Source organism: Sceloporus undulatus, chromosome 4, assembly GCF_019175285.1.
Source record: "Sceloporus undulatus isolate JIND9_A2432 ecotype Alabama chromosome 4, SceUnd_v1.1, whole genome shotgun sequence".
In the NCBI taxonomy this organism is placed as follows: domain Eukaryota; kingdom Metazoa; phylum Chordata; class Lepidosauria; order Squamata; family Phrynosomatidae; genus Sceloporus; species Sceloporus undulatus.
Window position 1 is genome coordinate 128,565,829 of NC_056525.1, and position 23,930 is coordinate 128,589,758.

The 23,930-nt window shown below is 42.9% G+C and overlaps 1 protein-coding gene across 2 annotated transcripts in view; it reads right to left on the minus strand.

Moving 5' to 3' along the window:
• Nucleotides 1–11,554, minus strand: part of LOC121927535 (dimethylaniline monooxygenase [N-oxide-forming] 2-like) — a 53,665-nt gene extending 42,111 nt beyond the window's left edge. The window contains exons 1-3 of one of the 2 annotated variants that reach the window (XM_042461221.1): nucleotides 11,150–11,554; nucleotides 8,684–8,872; nucleotides 2,791–2,953 (exon numbers count right to left, since the gene is read on the minus strand). In XM_042461221.1, the coding sequence (XP_042317155.1) occupies nucleotides 2,791–2,953; nucleotides 8,684–8,872; nucleotides 11,150–11,281 (484 nt within the window). In that variant the 5' untranslated portion in view covers nucleotides 11,282–11,554. Of the gene's footprint in view, nucleotides 1–2,790; nucleotides 2,954–8,683; nucleotides 8,879–11,149 lie in introns of both variants that reach the window. The other variant, XM_042461222.1, reaches the window with a different exon arrangement.
• Between the last annotated feature and the right edge of the window lie 12,376 nt (nucleotides 11,555–23,930).

Below are 23,930 nucleotides of genomic sequence, written 5' to 3' on the forward strand. Positions count from 1 at the left end.
ATGATGGGAAAGGTCACAGGGGGTCACTGGGGCCAGGATCAGGCTGAAGGAGCAGTCAGGGGGTGATGGAATAGGTCACAGGGGGTCACTGGGGCCAGGATCAGGCTGAAGGAGCAGTCAGGGGATGATGGAATAGGTCACAGGGGGTCACATGGGGTCACTGGGGCCAGGATCGGGATGAAGGAGCAGTCAGGGGATGATGGGATAGGTTGCAGGGGGTGACTGGGGGCTAGATCAGGGTGATGAAAGAGGCAGGGGATGATGGGATAGGTCACAGGGGGCTAGATTGGGGTGATGAAAGAGGCAGGGGATGATGGGATAGGTCGCAGGGGGTCACTGGGGCCAGGATTGGGATGAAGGAGCAGTCAGGGGATGATGGGATAGGTCACAGGGGGTCACTGGGGCCAGGATCGGGAAGCAGGAGCAGTCAAGGGATGATGGGATAGGTCACAGGGGGTCACTGGGGCCAGGATCCAGGTGTAGGAGCAGTCAGGGGATGATGGGATAGGTCGCAGGGGGTCACTGGGGTCAGGATTGGGATACAGGAGCAGTCAGGGGATGATCGGATGGGTGGCAGGGTGGCAGAGGATGAGATGGAATGAAGTTGAATCAGTCATGTTCTTCTTTGTTGTCCCATCTATATAGAAACCTGTAGTGTACTTTTTATATAACTCCCATTATTAAATAGCTACCCAGTAGACAGGAGAAATTTTAGGTGGACCACCTTCTAGCAGACTGCAGTGAACATGTAACTAGCATAGTTGCTAAATTTCTTGCAGCTGCTATTCTTCGTACAAGATTTTTAAAACAGACACAGTAATCCTTGTAAAAATGACTATAGTTGCTCTTAGTATTTCAGCTATTATGTTATCTGTTCCTACTCATTTTATAAATTCTTTGACCATGCCAGTCTTTATGTGTACAGTACCGTCAGAACATCTTTTTATCATTTTTTTTACTATTTCTTTAACATTACATTCTGCTTTAGTAAGCACTCCATAATGGATGGATACTTTGACAGGTGACTGTTTAATGTTATGCTAAAGAAACTCTTTTATAATATTTTTATAACTCTTCTAAATTCCCTTGCTAACTGACACATGGCAATGAGCTTTATTTTATTCTAGATTTCTTGCTGATATTTGTACCTGTTTGTAGAAGGTTTGTTGAGTGTATTGTTTATACAGATGTTTGGTCATCGTTATTGTATTTTATCTTGTACTGGCTGTATGCTGTAATAATAAATGATTGACTGATTGAATAAAAGTATTATTATTATTATTTCTGACAGATGGCCATCCACTCTTTCTTTCAAAACCTCCAAAGAAGAAGACTCCACCACACTCCAAGGGAGTGTGTTCCACTGCTGAACAGCTCTTACTGGGAGTATATCACACGGAGCTTTTTGGAGATTTTCCGGCTCAGTTCCAACATGACTGCACTTCCAGCAATGCGCATTCATGTCGTAACGTGAATGTGTTATCAGACGCCATTCTTTTCTATGGGAGCTCCTTGAGAGGTGCTTCTGCAGTGATTCCAAAGTGAACCCTCATTTTGGTAAAACCACAAAAAAGTGACTTCACAGAATTTGCTTCCAGGCTCATTTTGATTGCACTGCGAATTGATCTGGTGTGGAAAACCACTCCGATGTCACCCCCCTTGGCCCCCTGCGTCCTGCTCCATCATCCCCCTCCTCCTCCTTCATGTCATCTCACTCCCTTTGCCACCCTGCAACCCATCCCATCATTCCCATCATCCCCTGCCTTCTCCTGCATCCCAATCCTGGCCCCAGTGACCCCCAGCGAGCTATCCCATCATCCCCTGCCTTCTACATCCCGATCCTGGCCCCAGCAAACCCCAGTGAGCTATCCCATCATCCCTTGCCTTCTCCTGCATCCCAAACCTGGCCTCAGCAACCCCCAGCGACCTATCCCATCATCCTCTCACTGCTTCTTCACCCCATGAAGGATGACAGCTAAGGAGGGGGCAGGGAAGGAGGACAGCGTCCAGAGCCCCACTGAGCATGTGCAAGGGTGCTGATTCAAATTGTTGAACCCTCCGGTGTGGTAATACAATGTGCACTCACTCCGCTTTGCTTGAATCCGCATCATGTGACTCGCTTGGAATAGAACTGACTTAGCTTTCCCCTCATTTCGGAAGGGCAACAGAAAGGCAACCAGGTGTGGTAAATCATCATGTTTTAACCTTAGTTCGCATTGCTAGACAAGAGTGACTCTGGATCTGGTGTGTAAAAACATCACGCTTTGCATTGCTAGACCAGGAGTGACTGCAGATCTGAGCTGCAACCCCCCCCCCCACACACACACACATGTGATAAGGTCCAGAGTCTTTCTAATGTTGAGATGGAATCTCTTTTCCTGTACTTTGAATCCATTGCTCCATGGCGTATTCTCTGGAGTTGCCACAAGCAAGCTTGCTGTGTCCTCAATATCTGTTCAAATATTTAAACTCTCCTCATAGGGCATGGTTTCTGGACCCTTCACCATTTTGGTCACCCTCCTCCAGACATGCTGAAGCTTCTCAACATCCTTTTTGAACTGTGGTTCCTAGAGGTGGGCACAGTATTCCAGGTGGACACAGTTTCCCTAGGCAGCTGCTTCATTTGCCTATACATTTGCTTGCCTGAATCCACCACCAATTCTGGACCTTAAGGGTCCACTCAGGCTGTGTGGTTTTTTAAACTTTTGAAGAAACAATTGAAATACTTTCAAATTTTCCAACCATTTGTTAAGCTATACATTCTCACCCCCCCCCCAAAAAAAGCCATACCAGGAAAAGCCTCCACTGGGATATATGCTTCATTCTGGTGGCCTGTGCAGATCATAATGGCATCGAAGGTGAAGAATTCCTGTTTTCCATATTTTTCAGTGACCACAGTCCATTGACCATTGATTGAGTAATCTTGGCTTTTTTCTATCCTGACGACTGTGGTCTGTGGCAAAGTAAGAGAAAGAGACCATTACTATACAAGCACTTCCAAATTGGACTGGGTTTGTGAGTGTGTGGGGATCCTAGTGGTACCAGACAAAAGGCATTGTACAACTATTCCATCCTTTAACTGGTTTTCCATAGTAAGGGAAAGGGGAGATGGAAGAACCAATGGGAAGACATGGAAAGAAGGTAACATCTGGTCTCATTGAAAAAAATCCTTGTTTGTGGTATGACTATTTTATGATCCCTGATTTTCTGAAGGTAAAGTGTTCAAGGCATAGAGAGCCTATTTCTTCCCAAGTAGGAAGGAATATGATGATTATTTGTTGCTGTTTGCTAAACATGTGGGATTCCTCCCCCATTAATCCATTTATATTTCTCTTTATGAGCCAAGAAATATGCCAGCTTCTTATTGAAGTGTGAGGATTTTCAGATATGGTTATTTGCAAATGAAGTAATGGAGCAAGCATTCAATTTAAAATTCTATTTTTATTGCTTAGGTACTTAGAATCATAGAATAATAGAGTTGGAACAAACTGCAAGGGCCATCCAGTCCAACCACCTGCCATGCAGGAAATCCAAATTTCCCGACAGATGGCCATCCTCGACAGATGGCCATCCAGCCTCTGTTTAAAGACTTCCAAGGAGGGAGACTCCACCACTCTTTGAAGGAATGTGTTCCACTGTTGAACAGCCCTTACTGTCAGGAAGTTCCTCCTAATATTGAGATGGAATTTCTTTTCCTGCAGCTTGCATCCATTGCTCCGGGTCCTGTTTTCTGGAGCAGCAGAAAACAAGCTTGCTCCCTCCTCAATATGACATCCCTTCAAGTATTTAAACAGGGCTACCATATCACCCCTTAACCTTCTCTTCTCCAGGCTAAACATCCCCAACTCCCTTAGTAGTTCCTCATAGGGCATGGCTTCCAGACCCTTCACCATTTTAGTCGCTCTCCTTTGGACATGCTCCAGTTTCTCCACATCCTTTTTAAATTGTAGTGCCCAGAACTGGACACAATATTCAAGGTGGGGCCTGACCAGAGCAGAGTATAGTGACACTATTACTTCTCTTCATCTAGATACTATACTTTTATTGACGCAGCCTAAAATTGCATTGGCCTTTTTAGCTGCTGCATCACACTGTTGACTCATGTTCAACTTGTGGTCCACTTGGACTCCCAGATCCCTTTTACATGTAGTTTCATTCAGCCAGGTGTCACCCATCCTATATCTGTGCATTTCATTTTTCCGCCCTAAGTGCAGTACCTTACATTTCTCCCTGTTGAAGTTCATTTTGTTAAGCTTTGGCCCAGCTTTCTAGTCTATTCAGGTCATCATGAATTTTGATCCTGTCATCTGTTCCTCCTAATTTGGTGTTATCTGCAAATTTGATAAGTATGCCTCCAATTTTGTCCTCCAAGTCATTGATAAAGATGTTGAACAGCACTGGGGTCAGGACAGAGCCCTGTGGGACCCCACTGGTCACTTCTCTCCAGGATGAAGAGGAGCCATTGTTGAGCAACCTTTGGCTTCGGTCAGTCAACCAATTACAAATCCATGTAACAGTTGCCTTGTCTAACCCACATTTTACTAGCTTGTTTGCAAGAGTGTCATGGGGAACTTTGTGAAAGACCTTACTGAAATCAAGATATACTATATCCACAGCATTCCCTTCATCTAACAAGCTGGTAATTTTATTTAAAAAAGAGATTAGATTTGTCTGGCATGACTTGTTTCTCTGAAACCCATGTTGACTTTTTGTGATTATGTTATTGCTTTCTAGATGTTCACAGACTCTCTGTTTAATTATCTGCTCTAGAATCTTTCCTGGTATTGATGTCAGACTAACTGGATGATAATTGTTGGGATCCTCTTTTTTCCCTTTTTGAAGATGGGGACAACGTTTGCCCTCCTCCAGTCTGCTGGAACTTCTCCTGTTCTCCAGGAGTTCCCAAAGATCATTTCCAATGGCTCCAATATTACATTTGCCAGCTCTTTTAATAATAATAATAATAATAGATTTTATTTATATGCCACCCAATCACTGGGAATCCAGGAGGATTATAACAGAAGGGATAATAGACGGTTCCCTGCCCTCAGGCTTACAATCTAAAAAGACATGACAAAAAGGAGAAGGGAATGGTGAGGGGGGGGATCAGGTCCAGGATTCTTCTCTCCCTCTGAGGCCTGGACCAAGGCAGATGGACTGGAGGGAGGGCTCTTCTTCCAGGCTAGCCCTGGTGGAGCTGGGCCTGCCTGGTCAACTCCCTCGCAGGCCGGAGGATGGCAGTTATGGAGGGAGGAGTCCCTTCTTCCAGGCTAGCCCTGATGGAGCTGGGCCTGCCTGGTCAACTTCCTCGCAGGCTGGAGGATGACAGTTATGGAGGGAGGAGTCTCTTCTTCCAGGTGGAGCTGGGCCTGCCTGGTCAACTCCCTCATAGGCCAGAAGATGACAGTTATGGAGGGAGGAGTCTCTTCTTCCAGGCTAGCCCTGATGGAGCTGTGCCTGCCTGGTCAACTCCCTCGCAGGCAGGAAGATGACAGTTACGGAGGGAGGAGTCTCTTCTTCCAGGCTAGCCCTGATGGAGCTGGGCCTGCCTGGTGAATACCCTTGGATTACTTAGTGCCTCTTAGCAGGTTGCAACCATTCAGGCAGGCTTTTAGATTGAGCACTTAACATCTGGGATGCTGTTGACAAGATATTTGGTTTAAACTTTAAACACTTTTCTTCCAAATATTTCACTGATTTATGGGAGTAAAACACTCTGTCCCCCACCCCCACCCCATGGAGAGGGAGAAAAACTGCAAGGAAAAGAGCAATCATGCAAACTGCACACAGGGTACACTGTTAGACAGACTTAATTTTTCGTTGGACCTGGCCAATGTGCTTATAATTTTCGTGTGATTAAGATTTTACGTTAATACCCCCTTCCCCATGTAGATAGATTCATAAATAGTTGTGGGTCATTCTTTCTGTCTGATTATAAGTCAATCTGAATAGTGTTAGGATAAAAAGGCATAGCTGCGTTCGTCTGGAAAATCAGTATGCAAAGGGATCTTGTAGTACCTTTGAGACTAATTGAAAGAAAGAAATTGGTTGCATGAGTTTTCTTTGACTTCAGCCTACTTCCTCATGTGCACATTTGGAGTGGACAAGAGAGGTGATCCTGGCCAGTCAGAAGGCAGATCAGAGAATAGGGATCTAGCCTGTGTTAGATGGGGTTACATACCCCCTGAAGATGCAGGTTAACAGTTTGGGGGTACTCCTGGACTCAGCTTTGAACATGGAACCCCACTCTGCAGTGATCAGGAGTTCTTTTGCTCATTGTTCCAACTGCATTTGTTCCTTGAGATCCCAGATCTGGTCTTGGTGGTGCATGCCTTGATTATATCATGTTTGGACTATTGTAATGCAGTCTATTTGAGGCGCCATTGAAGAGTGTTCAGAAATTTCAGCTGGTCCAAAGAGCTGCAGCAAGACTGTTAACTGGGATAGGTTACAGTGACCACACTATGCCCCTGTTGAAACAGCTCCACTGGCTTTCAGTTTGTTTCTGGGCACAATTCAAAGTGCTCGTTAAGACCTATAAAACCCTATATGGCTCAGGTCCAGGCTATTTGACAGACTGTATCTCCATGTATGAACTGACCCAGGTTCTGAGATCTTCAGGAGGGGCCCTTCTCTCAGTCCCATCACTATTGCAAACATGGGTGATTGGGACACAAGAGAGGGCCTTTTCTATGGCTGCCCCTTGACTATGGAACTCCCTTCCCAGGGAGGCCAGAATGATGCCTCCTTGTTGGCCTTCTGCCAGCAGACTAAGGATCTTATCAGACACATTTCCCCCCGTTATGGGCATGGGACAGGGATGCTCAGGGCTGCACAAGTCTGAGAAAAAACACATTTTACCAACCCCCAAAGTGTCCTCAAAATGGCCGCATTCCGTCGCCCGGCGCCAGGCCGTTCCCATTCAGGGCTGAACTTCTGTTCAAGCCAAAGGATGCATCTCGGCCCTGAATGGGAATGGCTTGCTGCCGGGCAATGAAATGGGGTCCTTTCGAGGACACTTTGGAGTGTAGTAAAATGCTTTTTTTTCTTGGACTCACGTGGCCCCAGGCATCCCCTTCTTGTGCCCATAATGGGGGAGGGGGGGAGAGGATGTGTCCAATAAGGTCCTAAGACTTTCCTGTTCAGACAGGCTTTTAAAATAGAAAGTTTTTGAAGAATGTCCTGGGGGGTTGTTGTATTATTTTAAAATGTATGGTTTTTAAGTGCTTTTATCTTTTTAATGCATTCTTTTTTTTAAAACAAATGATTTTTAATATTGTAATAGTTTAATTCCATTTTAATTGTCACTTTTGTAAGTTTTTAATTGTACTGTGTTTTTAGACTGTAAGCTGCTTTGAGAAAGTGAGATACAAATAATAATAATAATAATAATAATAATAATAATAATTTGAGTTTTGTAAGAATAGCTTGGAGACTTACATTTAAGTTCCAAAACAGAAAATGATTCTTTTGAACCTAACATTTTTTGCTCCATCACCTCCATGTGCTCTATTACATGGAAAAGAAACGGATGGGGCTGAGTCAATCAGTTTGGTGAAGACATTTAGAAAAAGGCATATTTGTTCCCACAAACTACAACAAAATACTCATTTCACAGAAGGCAAACTGCTAGTGTTGGGAAAACACAGACAGACATCCATACACCTCCACCCACAAACACACACACAGACACAGGCATACACAACTGCAAAACAGGCAACACATCACAACAACAGAAATCACAGACAAAACACAGCTTTGCTTCCTGCCATCCATCCCCTGGGATGCTCCTTCAGCCCAAGAACGACCTCTGTATGCATTCCAAAACAAAGCACTGAGCCACAAGCACACAGTTTTTATTTTTAATTATGTTTTCAAGGCCCACAGGCATTCCACAAGTATCCTTGGAAATGATACTGTTATAAAATGGCACTAAATTAGTCTAATTTTTTAAAAAAAATCCTGAAGGATAGAGAGCTGGGTGGAGACCTGGAGCCTGCATGAATATTGGAGACTCCAGGTTTAAGTCACTGGAGATTGTCACATTGAATTTAAAGCATCTTATCTCCAACGTGATAAAGTTGCGTTTAATTTTAAAAGCGGGTGTTATCACACACAGCTGCAGCTGGCCAAGTGCAATCCATATGCAGTCCGGATCCCAGCTGCACTTCTCCAGCGGCTTTTCAAAAAAGGCAAGCTCCAATTTTTGAAAAGCCATTGGATAAGCATGGCTGGGATCTGGGCTGCATATGGGTTGCACACGCCTGGCTGTGGCTGCATGCAATAACATCAGCTTTTAAAATTAAACATGATTTTATCCCGCTGGGGATAACTTACTTTAAATTCAATGCAATAATCTCGTGTGTGTGTGTGTGTGTGTGTGTCCCTTCAAGTCTCCTGTTGACATATGGTGACCCCATGAATTTTCATTGGAGTTTTCTCAGGCAAGGAATACTCAGAGGCGGTTTTGCCAGTTTCTTCCTCTGAAATACCTGTAGCAGATCTTGGAGAACTTAGTTTTGCACCACAATTCCCAGAATCCCACAGTGGAAGGCAGAATGTTAGCTTATTTTTTGTTTTTAAAGTACTCTGCAATTTCTTTCTTTTAAACATCAAGCTTGTACAGCTGGGCCACGCTTTGTCTACTGGAATTATAGCTGCACCTCCTTTTAAATCAACTTACCTTAAACTTGATATACCTGAGAAGATCAAAGTGCTCTGCATATAACCACAAATATTCCAGGAACTTGGAATTGTGCAGAAAGTTTGGGAAGTGTTCTGGCATTGGAAAGTCACTGAAGCAGGTCATCTCTTTGGAGCTATTGGTGATGACTGAAAGGTAGATGCTTGCCCTGCCTTCTTCTACCTTCTCCTAAACATAAAAACCATAAAAACAAACCTCTAATAACTAAGCAAATAAGCTGGGGGTGGGAATCAGGTAGACTTCTGATGTTGTTGGATTGTGATTCCCTGTTGTGATGGGTGACCTTGGGCAAGTCATACTCTCTCAGCCTCAGAAAAAGGGAATGACAACCCTTCTGTTCCCATGTCGCAGCAGTTATTTGTAAGGGTATCCTGCTAGGCCACCTTGCATGACTGTTATTGTCCACTCATTCTGAGATCAGAATGAGGTGCCCAGTCATTTGACTGCTGTTGGGCATCTTTTTCTGACCTCAGAAGTGAGTGACTTGCCATGGTGGCAGATGACCCAGGCACCTCATGATAGTGCTTATTGTACTTAGCCAAGACTTTGAACATATGGAAGCTGTGGCCGGGCCACTAATCATGATGGATATGCATTCTCAGAAGGATCAGAGGCAACATGCTTTTCACTATTTGTTATTGGTAATTTTATTCATGTCTTACTTGCAGGTTTCCTTATGGGCAATTTGTCACCCATTTTTATCTTTTTTAATTGCATCCTATTTTTAAACAAATGATGTTTTAATATTGTAATAATTTAATTTGTCACTCACTTTAATCTTTTTTAAAACATCAAACATTTTATCTTTTTAAAAACACTGAACACAATGCTGCACTAAACAGATCTTCAGTCTGATCTTCTAATGTTTTAATGAAGTATAAAAGCTTATCGCATGGCACTTGGAGGAACGGGAATGGAATAGAACAGAACGAGGGGGTTGGGGGGTGAATGTGAGTTACTGCAAGGGAGAATGCTGACGATGCCACCGGAAGCCCCATGCCATTCCCCACTGTTCCTGGCAGCCAATTTTAAAGGACGATTTTGAACTGTTCTTCAAAATTGGCTGCCATGGAACAGCTAGGGAATGGCTTGGGGACTCTCAGCGGCATCGGCGGCATTCTCCTGTGTGGTAACACACAGTTCTATTCCATTCTATTCTGTTCTGAATGGTCTTCCAAGCACCATGCGATAAGCATAATAGGGGGCAGAAAGTATGCTTTTGTCTGAGACCATGGGGGAATTGGCTAGTTTCTCTGAAGCAACTTTGGTTGTTGTGAGCACTTAATTCAGATCGGATACATTTTGTGGATGTAACATACTGCATCAGGGGAAATCTAAAGAGAGGGCCAATGGATTAGGACTTGACCATATTAGATTTAATAATAATAATAATAATAATAATAATAATAATAATAATTATTATTATTATTATTATTATTATTATTATTATTTATATTTTCCTGCCTCTCCGGGGTGGATTGAGGCGGGATTACAGCATAATATCAAATATAATACCGTTAAAATACAATAATACAAACAAGTTCATAAAATGCAAAAATAGCAATTAACATAACAATAAAAACAGAGTTTCACAAGCAATGGAGGGGCAGAATGCTCTCATCCTGTACAGGGAAGTAGATCTATATTTCACAGGAGATCAGGTGGGTATACTCACCGGAAGAGCTCCATCTTAACTGCCCTCTTGAAGGTTTCCAGAGAGGTGGTAAGACAGATCTCTTCCAGGAGACTATTCCACAATCTTGGGGCAGCTAAATAAATAAAACTTTTATTTTTATCTGGCTTTTCTGTGATAAAACAATCAAAGGAAAAACATTTTTTTCTAAAAAGACACTATTTGGCATGTTTTACCAAAACACCATCTAAAAAAATGTTTGCTAATGCAAAAACACAGAAGACTTCTTTAGAAATTCAGTGCTGTCTGCCTAACAAAGGAGCTTGTAGCTTCACAAAGGATGACAACAACTTGGATATCAAGAGGAACATCTCTTTTTGTCTGGCTAATGGAATTTAAAATTCTTTTATTTCCTGGAGTACTCAAATGACCAAAAAGGAGAAGGGGCCTCCCTGCATAAATTTCTCTCCAATACCACCTGCACTGACAACAGCCACATCTTGACAAAATGCAAGATTGTGACTAATATGGTCATATTTTTTAGCTCCTGTATGATTATTAATCTTTTTGCCTGATGAAGAAGCCAGCGGAGCTTTGAAAGTTTGCAACATGCATATTGTGCATTTTGTTGGCCTCATAAAGGTATCACTATTTTATGGATTTTAGATGTTATTGTACTTTGCTACATGGCCAAAATGGCTACCCCTGGATATATTTTCAGGTTGAAATGAATACATAATTAAGATCAGAGTGTGATTTACAGAGGAAAACTGCTATGAGGTTCTATTCAAGTAGTAAGGCTTCTTACTTACTGTGAATCTCCAAAGTCCTCCAATGTCATTGCTTTGCTCAAAACAAATGGGCTCAAGTCCCTCTTCTAGGCAGCTTTTAATGGATGTTAGTCCACTTACACCTGCACCAATAATGGCTATTTTCTTCGCCATAGTCTCCTACAGAAGGGAGAAATTAACAGAGTTCTTCTAGGTAAGAAATACTCAATCCACTCTCGACTCCAAGGGCCAATTTTAAAACCTGATTTTACTTAAAAGGATTATAAGGCAACTAAATTCTGCACTTTCCTCATTGCAGAATATTTGAAGACACTGAAATCCCTTTTCTATTAACTGGTCCATTTTGCCCCCACTACATTGCACACTGTCTTTCTTTGTCTTTTTTTCCACCATCTCATTAGTTTTTCTATACACACACATCCCATATGTCTTCCTTTGGCCTCTTTATACTGTACTTTGCTTCTGTAGTATTCCCTCACTAATAGGCAGAGACAGACACCACACAGTCTTTCCATCTTCCCAGGAATTTACACCCCTGAGTGATGTAGGTGGGCTGTGCAACATAGCTAACCAACAGTAGCAGGTCATAAAAAAGTGGTCACATCAAATTGGAGGGAAGTCTTGAGTTGAGTGCTTCTGGGTTCTGTCCTGGGGCCAATACTTGTCAATATTTTTATCACTGAGGTTGATGACAGGTCACAGAGAAACCTTGCATCAATGGGCTATCAGCTTTTCAACTTTTGATGTTAAATTGAAATTATTAGGGAGTTTATCAGACAAGGGAAATTGGAAGTATAATCCAATGGCAATCTGAATGCAATCTCGGGGTTTAACATTATTGTGTGATTGACTACCACACGCAATTTTGGGCAATGGAAGTCAGTCCGAACGCAATCATGGTGTTTCATGTTATTACGTGATAGACTACCACACACAATTTCGGGCAATGGCAAGCTATTTTCGGGCAATGGGAAGTCAGTTCAAACTCAATTCAAATTCACATAAATTCGCTGAACTAGTGAATTTGCGTGAATGCGTTCTGGCCCCACTTTCTTTTCATTTGAAATTAAGAGAAATTCCTCCCGTATGATAAACTCCTGGGTGAGAGAAAGTTTGAGGACTGTTTAGGAAAGGTACAGTGAACGGGGAAAGGAAGCAGAGGCAAAGGGTGTGTGTGTGTGTGTGTGTGTGAGAGAGAGAGAGAGAGAGAGAGAGAGAGAGAGAACACAGACTGGCTTTCTCCACTTTGCATGTTATCTTTCCTACACCCTTCAATAATCATACCTAGGATTACACTTAGTGTACCTGAAGAACAGGACCTTTGCACAAATTATTTAAATATTTAGGAGGGGAATAAATACATTTTGCCATCTTTCACATTAATTTTTTTTTTCCTTATCGATCTCCCCACTTTCCCCTCCCTCTTTCCTCCCCAGAGAAAATTCACACCAATCCATTAGGCCTGGAGAGGACTAGCCTTTCTCTTTCCAGCAGTGATCTATTAAAGGAAATGGCAAAGAACAGGAGTTCTTCTTTGCTGAAAGTGTAAAGGAAGTTAGATGTGGAGGAGCAGCAAGCTTTCAAGCCAAAAAAGCAGAAAGCAAGGCTGTGGAGGAATAACAGCTCATCTTCATACTTTCCCAAGCAGCCTTTCAAGAAAGTGATACTCCACACAGATGTAAGAGTTAAAATGAGATATCAATTTATCGTATCTTGCCCATGTAGGATATGGAGGGGAGCTCAGGATGGATCCTGAACCCAGGATGAATGAAAATAAACAAAATTTCTCTTTTATCAAAGGGAACATCAGCTGTTACTGAGAATCTTTAGGTTGAGACAAGATGAACACCTTTTATTGAAAAGACATAGCTTTTTGTAGTTTAACAGTCACTGTACAAGCTAGAATGGCATGAGCAAAACTGTGTTTTATGTTTGCAAATTCTTTATCACTAAGCTTGCAGATCTGAATGACCATGCCAGCAAAGCGTTTATTTGGAATGAATGTTTCTAGGAAACTAGATGTTATCTAGAAACAGCAGTTCTTGCTGTCCCTGGCACTTCTTTTTGCAAAATGTAAGCAGTTACAACTCAGCATAACTTAGCAGGTATATGAAACAAAGGTTATGAGCAATCAACATACAGTTGGTCCTTGGTATCTGCAGGGGATCTGTTCTGGATCCCCCGCCCCATAGATACCAAAATCCACGGATGCTCAAGCCCACATTGTCCCCAACGGCAGCATGCCCATGTGGCCAGGCCGCAATTGGAGACAACGGAACTGAATGGCAGCATGGCTGTGTGCACATGCCACCACAGGACAAATGGGGGCTGTCCCTAATGGCGGTGTGGCCATCCACGGATGCTTGGATCCATGGATGGCAAGCCCATGGATCAACTGTATAATAAGGAATGGCTTTATTTAAACTAAGCAGTACACAGTCTGCCCTCGTTATACGTGGATTTGGTATACGCTGATTTGAGCATATGCGGACTGAAATGAAGGGATTTTTTTTTAACCTTCAGTTGATGTCAGCCAAGCAGAGAAGCACTCTCATGGCAGCGGGGAGGCTTTGGGGATGAGTTCTAGCGCCAGGGAAACATTCTCCCTTCCTCCTCTGCAATTTGGCTTGGGAGAGGAAGTTGGCGCTGTTCCCAGGAAACAGGAAGATGGGAGGCATGGGGCTTGGAGCTTCCTTTCCTGAGCTTAACTTCCCTTCGCCATAAGAATCAATGCAAAAACAGCTTAAAAGGAGACAGAGGAGATCACTATGGGTCTGCATCTGGGGGGGGGGTTGCTTTGCTATGGGGGTGCTTGCAATCTCCTCTTGTTAGAAACTGGGGTTCATGGAGGTCGGAGCCTTTCACAAAGGAGTCAGGGGAGATCAAATCTGGTCCAAAGCAAAATACAAGTTTTATTCAGCTGAGGCGAACAGTTCAGCACCAAGAAGTACTAAAGAAAAACTGTTGCGCCTATTAGCACAGTTCCAAACTTTTTATAGTCAGAGACAAACAAGTAACAAATGTAGGATAATTGTATACTCAGTAATAGTTAACTTTATAGTTTCCTGAGGGGAAGAATACGATTTAACTTTTATGTCTAACTAGCAGGAGATTCTTCAGTATCACACAATTGACCTTTAACATGATGGGTTATTGTTTGACATGGTAAGTCAGGCACTGATTAGTTGTATACGTGCACAAATTCATCACACAGGTTTGTGTTGCTGATGTGGCAGTCAGCATTTAGTGCCTATGTGGCATAGCTTTATACAACTGCCTTACAGGAAAACAAGAGGAGTGCCATTTTTCTTAATTTACTTAGCTTTCCTTCATTCCCCCCTTCTTTTTGTTACTTGTGCAGCGAGTTAAGCAAACAAGTAAGCACTTATTTTATTCAACATCATCATATATCTTTTGTTTTGGTCTACTTATTCCTGTATACATTTCCATAGGTCGTTCGTCTAGGAGTTGTGCATACATCGTTTTGGTTACTGCTATCGTACTTTTTCTCATCACCTTTTGAGTAATGGTTTCTACTGCTGACCTCATGCACGATATTATGCATGACACAATCATCATTATTATTAGAAACAATAACAACATAATAAACCTTATTGATAACAAATCCTTCAACCATTGGGAAGTGGGTAACCACTTCCTCTTCTTCCTCTGCCTTGTCCTCCTCTATTTCCTCCTCGACTTCCTTTCGCATTCCCTCTATCATTGCCCTGGAACACTGCTGCAATCACTTGTGCCCTCTTGCGCACAGCCTCTTTTTGCTTTCTCTGCTCCTCTCCTTCCCTGGCCACAAATAATAATAATAATAATAATAATAATAATAATAATAATAATAATATTTATTGACCATTTTCCCACATTGATCAAAGCGGTGTACATAACTTGAGAATACAACAATAAAGTAACGATTAAACATTAAAACTGTGTAAATTGCAGGTACAGTTAAAACGAATTAACCAAGTTAAAACCGGTTAAGCCAATGGCCCAATCCAAGATGCACATATATCTGGGGGGGAACAACAGTGAACATGGGGGAAAGCTTGATGAAAGAAGTAGGTCTTGAGTCTCTTTTTAAAGAGATCTAGGGAGGTGATGGAGCGGAGCTCATCGGGAAGGGTGTTCCAAATTTTTGGAGCCGTAATAGAAAAGGCTCTCTGCGAGGTAGATACATATTTCGCAGTTGGAACTACCAACAGATTCTTCCCGGCTGACCTGAGTGTGCGGGGCGGATTGTATGGGGAGATGCGGTCCTTCAAGTAACCTGGGCCCGAGCCATATAAGGCTTTATAGGTAATTACCAACACCTTGTATTGCGCTCGGAAGCGAATAGGCAGCCAGTGAAGATCTTGTAGAACAGGTGTTATATGATCAGCTCTGGAGCAACCAGTAACCAATCTAGCAGCCATGTTTTGCACTAATTGAAGCTTCCGAGTTTGGTACAAGGGTTGCCCCACATAGAGCGCATTACAGAAATCCAATCGAGAGGTTACCAGAGCATGTACCACCCTTTCAAGGTCCCCCCGGCCCAGGCAGGGACGCAGCTGGCATATCAGCCAGAGCTGATAGCAAGCGCTTCCGACCGTCGCATCCACTTGAGATGTCAGTTGGAGCGACAAGTCCAGAAGCACTCCCAAGCTGTGAATTGAATCCTTCAGAGGGAGCGTGACCTCATTCAGGACAGGTGGAAAAATTTCACTCCCCGGGCCCGGGGAGCCTATCACTAGTGCTTCCGTTTTCTCTGGATTCAAACTGAGTTTGTTTTCCCTCATCCAGCCCATTACCGACTCCAAGCAGGCATTTAGCAGAGAGATGCCATCCCTAGTCACTACATCAGTTGGAGACACAGAGAAACATATCTGGGTGTCATCAGCATATTGATAACACTGTGCCCCCTGTCTCCAGATGATCTCACTCAGCGATTTCATGTAGATATTAAATAGCATGGGGGACAAAATAGCTCCTTGAGGGACACCAGATGTAAGTTTCCTCTTATCGGAGCAGGAGTCCCCCAGCTGCACCATCTGGAATCTACCCGAGAGGTAGGAACGGAACCACTGGAGCGCAGTGCCCCCGATACCAACTCCCTCAGGCGTTCCAGAAGGATACCATGGTCGATGGTATCGAAAGCCGCTGAGATGTCCAAAAGCACTAACAGGGACACGCTTCCGCTGTCCATGCCCAGATTGAGATCATCGACTAAAGCGACCATGGCAGTCTCAACTCCACAGCCCGTCCTGAAGCCAGTTTGAAATGGGTCCAGAAAATCAGTTTCATCCAAGATCACTTGGAGCTGGGAGGCAACCACTCTCTCGATCACCTTCCCCCAAAAAGGCAGCAGCGAATAATACTGAGACTCTATTAATTTTTATTTCTTATTTAAACATATACACTTATAAATTAACGAAAGTCGTCTTTTTCGAATCTGAAACATGTAGGAAGTATCAATTTATATCATTCTATCAGTCACAAAAATGCCAGCAGTCCACTTGCCTTTAAAAACGTTAACAACCAACCTGCTAAAATTTTTCTGAAGTTCTGTCTTTTATATTAAGGGGTAGATGCTTCCTTTTAGGAAAGATATAGCAAATTGGATTGAGTTCAGAGAAAAGCAAGCAAAATAACAAGAGGACAAGAACACCTTGTAAGTGAGTTCGGGAGCAGGGACATAATGCACTGCATGACACTCTGACCGGGACTTGGTGGTTAGGATCTTGACAACTGCGGTGTCCACAGAAGCACACCACCTTTTGGCAATACCTAGGAATGAAGTTGGCAGATCCTCCCTGTGCCAATTTGGGAGCACAAAGACCTGGAGGAAGATTTCAAGTCAAGACTCTCAGCAGCATCCAAGGAACTGCAGGCCTTGCCCAAGTCCCGGGTTTTGCCATTGTATTGTTTTAAGACCTCTTCCCAGACGGCAAGGTCATGCGTGATGCCCTTGGTGAGACAGATAGGGGATGAGCTGCCTTAAACCCCAGTGGTGATCCAGCCGCTTCTTCCTCTCCTCTTCCTCCTCTCCTCATATTTTATCTCCTTTTTTCCTAGTCTCTTCCTCTTCTCTCCTCTTTCTCTTTTCTTTTCTCTCTCCTTATTTTTTCTTCTCCCCCCCCTTTGCTGCGTTATTGTTGCTGTCTGCCTCAGCCCTTTCAACCTATGGCCAACCCTAAGCAGTTTCCTTGGCAAGTTTCTTCCGGGGGGGAGGGTGTTTTTACCTTCCCCTGAGTGGCGGAAGAGTGTGATTTGCTGCCCAAATCATCCAGTGCACTTTCCATGGCCAAGCTGGGATTTGAAACCCTGGTCTCACATTGTTCCGAGTCCAAACTCGGCCACTACACAGGCTAGAACCTCACTGCACTGAAAGGTACAGTACTCAGTCATTATTATTTATTATTATTTTGTTTGTGTACCTTCAAGTTGTTTCCCCTCTGCGTATGGTGACCCCGAAGCAAACCTATCTGGGGTTTGCTTGGCAAGGTTTGTTAAGAGGAGTTTTGCCAGGCTTTCCTCAGAGGAGGCTGAGGAGTGTGACTTGCTTGAGCTTGAGGTCACCCAATAGGCAGGGAAATGAACCCTGGTTCCAGAGTCCTATAGTCCCCCCACAAAGCTACATCCCAAACTTCTATCCAGGACCAAGAGAATGTCAAAAAAGTCCCCATTTGAGCATGTCTAAGAAGCATGCATTATATTAATGCTTTTTGAATTATTAATATTTATTTTAGTTGTTCGGTAGCCCTCCATTTACAAATATGATTCCTACATTGGGGGGGTAAATTTTGTCCTACCTTTTTTTTTTGTTTTTTTTTTTTTAAACATTGTGTCCCGGTTTGGAGTAGATAGTTAAGGCAACCCTATCTGTAGCTCCTCTGTGGCAATTGCAAACTACGAATCCAGCATAATGTGTTAAAGTTGTATAAAACAATATTGATTCTCCAGTATGATAGTGTTAGAATCCTGGTGTATTCTACCAGATATAGTAGTGGTTGTATATATGGGGGGCTAGGGTAAGCTTAGCTGGGCTTGTAGAGGGAAAGCTGGGTTGTAACTGGTAGCACCAGGTGGTGCTTATCGGGTGGCCTTGAAGGCCTGGTGTCGCAGAGGTTTGGAATGCAGTCTCTAGGTTGGGGAGATGAGCTACGGAGGGAGGATTTGTGGTGGATGGAACCAGGAGAAAGGGGGAGTGGTTTGCTAGCGCGGGCTTTTTGCTGAAGGGAAGGAGTAGGTTTGTGCTAAGGGGATTTATGGCATTGGTTGGTTTGGGAGGGTCGATCTCAGCATGATGCTGAGTGATGTGAATTCCGATTCGGAACCATCAATTGAAGGGGAGGTAGCAAAGCCCTCCCACCTATGGCCAGGGTCCCTTGGAGCACCCAGCAACAAGAAAGTTAGAGTCCGATTGTAGCTCAAAATAAGCGCATTTAATCTCCGTACGGGATGACGAGCTCCCTACATGGCAATTCCAAGACTGTCATACCCAATTGTCTTCTTCAAACCTTTTATAAATTCAAAATGCAAGCATAGTTTAAACAGCATCCTTTCGGTTAACTTTCAACATTCCCAAAACCAGTTTTATGACTAAATCCATCTTCCTGCCTTCCTACAGTTTCTCCACAGTTCTGGTTAATCCTTCACATCCATGTTCCTCTTATCAGATTGCTTGGCCATTGATGCTGTAATCATTAAACTGCCCAACTGTCTTTTACCTTAGGTATTTGTTCCTCTCATTCCCCTTTTTTTGGTTGTGCTTGTGTCAACAGAGTAACACATCAGTCTTGCTTCTACCAGAACTCCTTCTCTTCTGGCGAATTTCTTCCTGAATACTGGGGGTCCTCTGATAGGAACTTAACATCACATGTTCTTGGGTCACAGCCCATGTAAGCATTCTATTTACCCATATTTGCATGATATTGCATTAGACAGGGAATACACATACATAAAACCAGAGCCTATTACCAAAAAGGACTCTTGTTGACTAGGCTTTACCCATCCTAGATTTGGTAGCCAAGATGTTATCCATGACCACCAGTCACTAGTTGGTTGGTATGTTTTTCTCACACTTTCTGCTATCTTGTTCAGTTTTTCTACACCTCTCAATTATTCCATTTCTCATTAATAAAATGACATAGTATTTAGCCCAGACTAATCCTCCTTCTCGACTCACAGATAGTCCAGTGCGATTATTCTGGACCAACAAACCTCCGCAATGAGTTTACCTCTCTCTGTAGAGTCCTCCAATCCTTCTGCGATCGAGTGGCAACTTTCCGTTTGGTATGACAGGATCCTAGCTGTTTTATCCATGCCACACCTAACATGGCATACCTATAGCCGAGAATCTTTCCCCTTCGGTCAGGTATGTGTTTCAGGGTCATATCCATATTTTTCATCATACACCCTTTCTCAACAATGTCTATGCCAACCAACGGTCGGTCCCAGACTACTGGGGTTGACCTTGTGGGTGGAACCTCAACTCACCAGCCTAAGGGTTCCAACAGTGCAGGTACCATTCCATGCAGGTGGTAATATTTTCCTGCCCTTGTCCACAAACCCAGATTACACCCGGGGGCCAACCTCCTATCCAATTACCTGGGCCAGCAAGGTATCCCATTGTGTCTATTCAGGGCCCCCAAAAGTGTATGGCTCCCACTTGTCCAAATAAGTGGGTTTACCTTGGATGGAGCAACCTAAGGGATGGCATCCTGTGCAAACATGCTACTATCAAATGTGACAGTGAGATTGCATTTATCATAATCTCCCAAGTTTGCACGTCTTACCACAGTTAGTGCCATATCCCATGCTGACATTTCCCATCCATATTGTTTTTTCTACCATTTCTGACTGCTGAAAATGGCAACAAAAAGCGGCCTGGGCCGGCCGTCGTGCTGCCTTGAAGATGTGCATCATGTTGAGGATCGTCCTACTCCAAAATTACATTGTTAATCCACGCCTTGTCAGAGTTAGAGTGCTGAAACAGTGATTGGCCAACTTGACCATGATGTGAGGGCCGTGAACATACCAACAGCTGCTCCGTTGAATTCCTTAGAAATGTTATTCACCATTTTGGTGAAAACTGTTGTGTGTCCCACCTCCCTCACACCTACAGGAAATACAAACATCATAACAATACACCAAATAATCATGTGTTGAACCGTGAAAACAAGTGAATCGTGAGATGGGGGACAAATTGGTGGTCTGGCCAAACAATTTGTGGTTGTGTTCTGAATATTTATAATGTCCTTTCTTTCTTTCAGAACTATCCCGGTGATAGCTCCTCCTCGTTCCTTCGAGGCTGATCTTAGAAGCATGACCCGGAGGGGGGCTCGACTTGCGATCCTGCCCTTCCTCCATCTGGACCTGCAAACCTTTTAAGTTTTATACCTTCAAGGGATTTCTTTGTCCAAATAACTTGCCACTCAGGATCTTTGGTGGTGTAGTCTCTTTGATTCTCGTATAATGGACCCAAGGCTTGACTCCTCCCTCGAGTTGACTGCGTTGAGTCATCAGACAAAATCACAAAATGGTCCTTTCCCACTGGGTCCCAAGGTGTGGCCTCCCAATCTTTCAGCCACACAGATTCTCCTGGAGAGAAAGAATGTACGCATAAAGGGAAAGGGTACTTTGCCTCCCCCCATTAATTGGTTCAGTTTGTGTAACACATTCCCATGCTTAAACCTCATTAATCAAAGCTTGTTTCCCAATATAGTTACATTCCTCTTAACTGTTTAGATTTTTCAAGGGGGGGGTCTTCTATACCCATTTTCATAGTGTAGATCCTAACATTCTAGTTGGTGTACACGGATTTTTTAAACAAACACATTGGTAAGACCCATGTCCACCCCAATCCATTCCTGACAGATTTTCTTCAAGTAACATTCAAACTGTGGCATAGGTCTCTTGCAGGGGTTTGACTAGCTCTAATCACACAACCCTGGGGCATTTCTGCACAACTTGAGAGCAGTCAATATATAAGTTTATTCATTCAATTATCAGTGCTCTTTCTGACAATTTCGGGCCAAGTTGGGATGGCATTCATACTAGTGATTGGGAGGATGTATCTTTTAACTCTTCCAATAATCAAATGGAAGCTCCTTTCTTGTGGTTAATGTCAAAAACAAACTTCGGACTTTTCTTTTTCCTCACTAATCCTCTTCTTCCGCATCTCTCATTGCCATAGCAGGAACATCCTAGGAAGCGGGGTAAGAAGGGGGAGCACTAACAGTAGTTCATGGCTTCTCGCCCTCCTTTGTCAAGTCCTGTCTTCCTCCTCGTACCTCAATATACAGCATTCACATACCTCACTGGCATCTTCAGTCCAATGGGACATGTCATCCGCCTTTCTCTCCTTGGTTCAGTGCGGCGAGCCAGTAAACTTGCTTTTTTTTCTTGCATCTGCTCCTTCCTTCTCTCCTTTTCCTTTATAAACTTCTGTCTGCTAAGGCTGGGACATTCCTTAATCCTTCTATGACTCCCTAGATCATTCTCTGTCCTTTCTTACAGTCTTTATTTCAATGGTTTTACCAAATTTCTCATGTCTGGTTACAAACATTTAAACTCACTCAGGATCAACAACCTCCCAAAAAACTCAAAAATGCTAAAAATGGTGAACATGTTCCTTTCCCAAAATCAAAATTCAAAAATTCTAACAGTCCCAAACACTCTATTCTCAGTGGTAACTTCATTTCCTTTTTCATTAAATAGCACTCGTTAGGAGCTCGAGAGTTATCTTTGTTACTCTTCAGTGTTTACTTTCAGGGTATTGCAAGACTCTATCTCTCCCTCAAACTTTCTGTTTCCTGTGTAGCACACACATCTGTGGTTTTGAGGAACTGAAAGTACCTTCCTGGTTTCCACTAGCAAGGAAAAAGGGGCTCTGGGAAAGGCTTTACTCTTTACAAGAAATGTCTCCTTTATTGCCAGTAAGGTTTTGCAAAAGCTGTTTAGCAGTCCTATCCACTGGTTTTATTTGTTGTCCTCTGCATAATGGATTTATTATATCTCAGGATTCCTCTCTCAGAGTCTTATGCATACACTCATCTTCAAGTTGGATCTCACAAGCCAAAGGCTTCTTGTGAGTAATAACTAGTTTCCCTTTAAATGTGGTTGTTCTGCTGCTTTCACAACCAAATCTCAAGCTTTCTTTGTACTTAGGTTCTGTGTTTTCTAACTCATCTTGGAGTTTTTGTTGTACTTGTATGTATTATGTGTAAGCCTGTGTAATTTACAGGCTTTATAAATAAAGGTTAAAATAATATATTTCCTTTAACTCACAAGTGGGATTATTTTTTTCTTTAACAGGAGTGTTTTTCACACAAACGGTATTTCAATGTGATTTTCTTCTTTTATGATACACGTCCTTTGGGTGTTTTTAATTATCTAACACCTCTTTCTTTTTCATTTAAACACCCAGCTTTTAATCTTCTTTTTTTTTCTGCCTGCTCCTGGGTTTATTCTTTTTGCCCTTTTAAAATTTAACACAGTCTCAGAGCAACGGAATGGCTTTTTTCAATTCCATCACAAATTCTAGTTTCAGGCAAGTCTTTTCAATACTGGACATCTAGGCATTTTAGAATTATGGCTTTTGGCTTGTAAAAACTTTAGTCTCTTCCAAAGGTTGACAAAAGGGGGTTTTTTTCTTCTGGTCTTAGTCTTCCACTTTTTCTCTGGTTGAGTAATTCAGGTTTTTTTTCTCCAGACTTAATAAAACTTTAACAATTGTTGGATTCAAGCCAGGTGGCATATGGGTGCCAATGAGTCAATAAGTGGCTTCCAGTAGATCTTCTGACCAGGGGATCTGGTACTTTCGCAGTTTAATAATCCCTACGTGAACAGTACAGTTGATAAGTCTGAATAGTATAAGTGAAATGTCTTTCTGTTATTCCAACGGAACATTTGTGACATCTAGGGGAAAAACCCTGCGTTTTCCTCCCTTCCTTTTGTTTGTTTGGGATTTTATCTATCAGGATAATCCCTTTCCTTCAATAGAGTGGACATGCCAGTCGGTCCTCAACTGGGCCTGCTTGTTTTCCAATTTAAAAGATCACTACGGGTTAAAAGACTGTAGGACTCGCTGTGTAAATGTGGAATGTCCTTTTCATCACAGCAATGGATCTGGTACATTTTATTCTTGGCCCTTTCTCTTCTTCCCCTTCCAATGGGGGTATTCCTCAAAATGATAGTGGTGTTTCTTCTTAAATGGTTTGTTTATAGCCTCCTCCTTAGTAAGGTGGGTAACCGGGACATAAATGGAGGCTGGTTTTCGCTTTTTACTTTTAGGTTTTTTCTGTTTTAACTACCAGCAACAGTGTCCATGCAGATTTTCCTTTCACATGTACCATGTAATAGCACGTAGTCATTGATCTGGATGGTATTGCTGAAGGGTAACACTCCTTATAGTTCTAGTTCAAGGACACAATACGGCAGGGATCTAAAGGGAAAGGGCCACTCTAATATACAAAGATTTTTTGTCTTTTTCTTTCAACTTCCCTGTTTCGGATGCCGCCGAAAATGTTTTCTCCATTTGCTAGCAAAATCCAAAGACGTCTTGCCTTTTGAACCCTTTTTTTTCTTTTTCTTTTTCTTCTTTCTTTCAGACTAGATTTAGTCTATCTTATTGCAACTAGGTCTGGGTAGGCACCCACCTCATAGCCTCTAACACTGTTTTCTACTGTTTTCTCTGGGGATCTTTCCTCTTGACTGTCCCCCCCCCCATTGCGGAAACTGGGTCTTGGGGCACCCTCACCAGTCCACTCCATCAATTGCTCCTGTGGTTTTAGGCCCCAATCTATAGTCT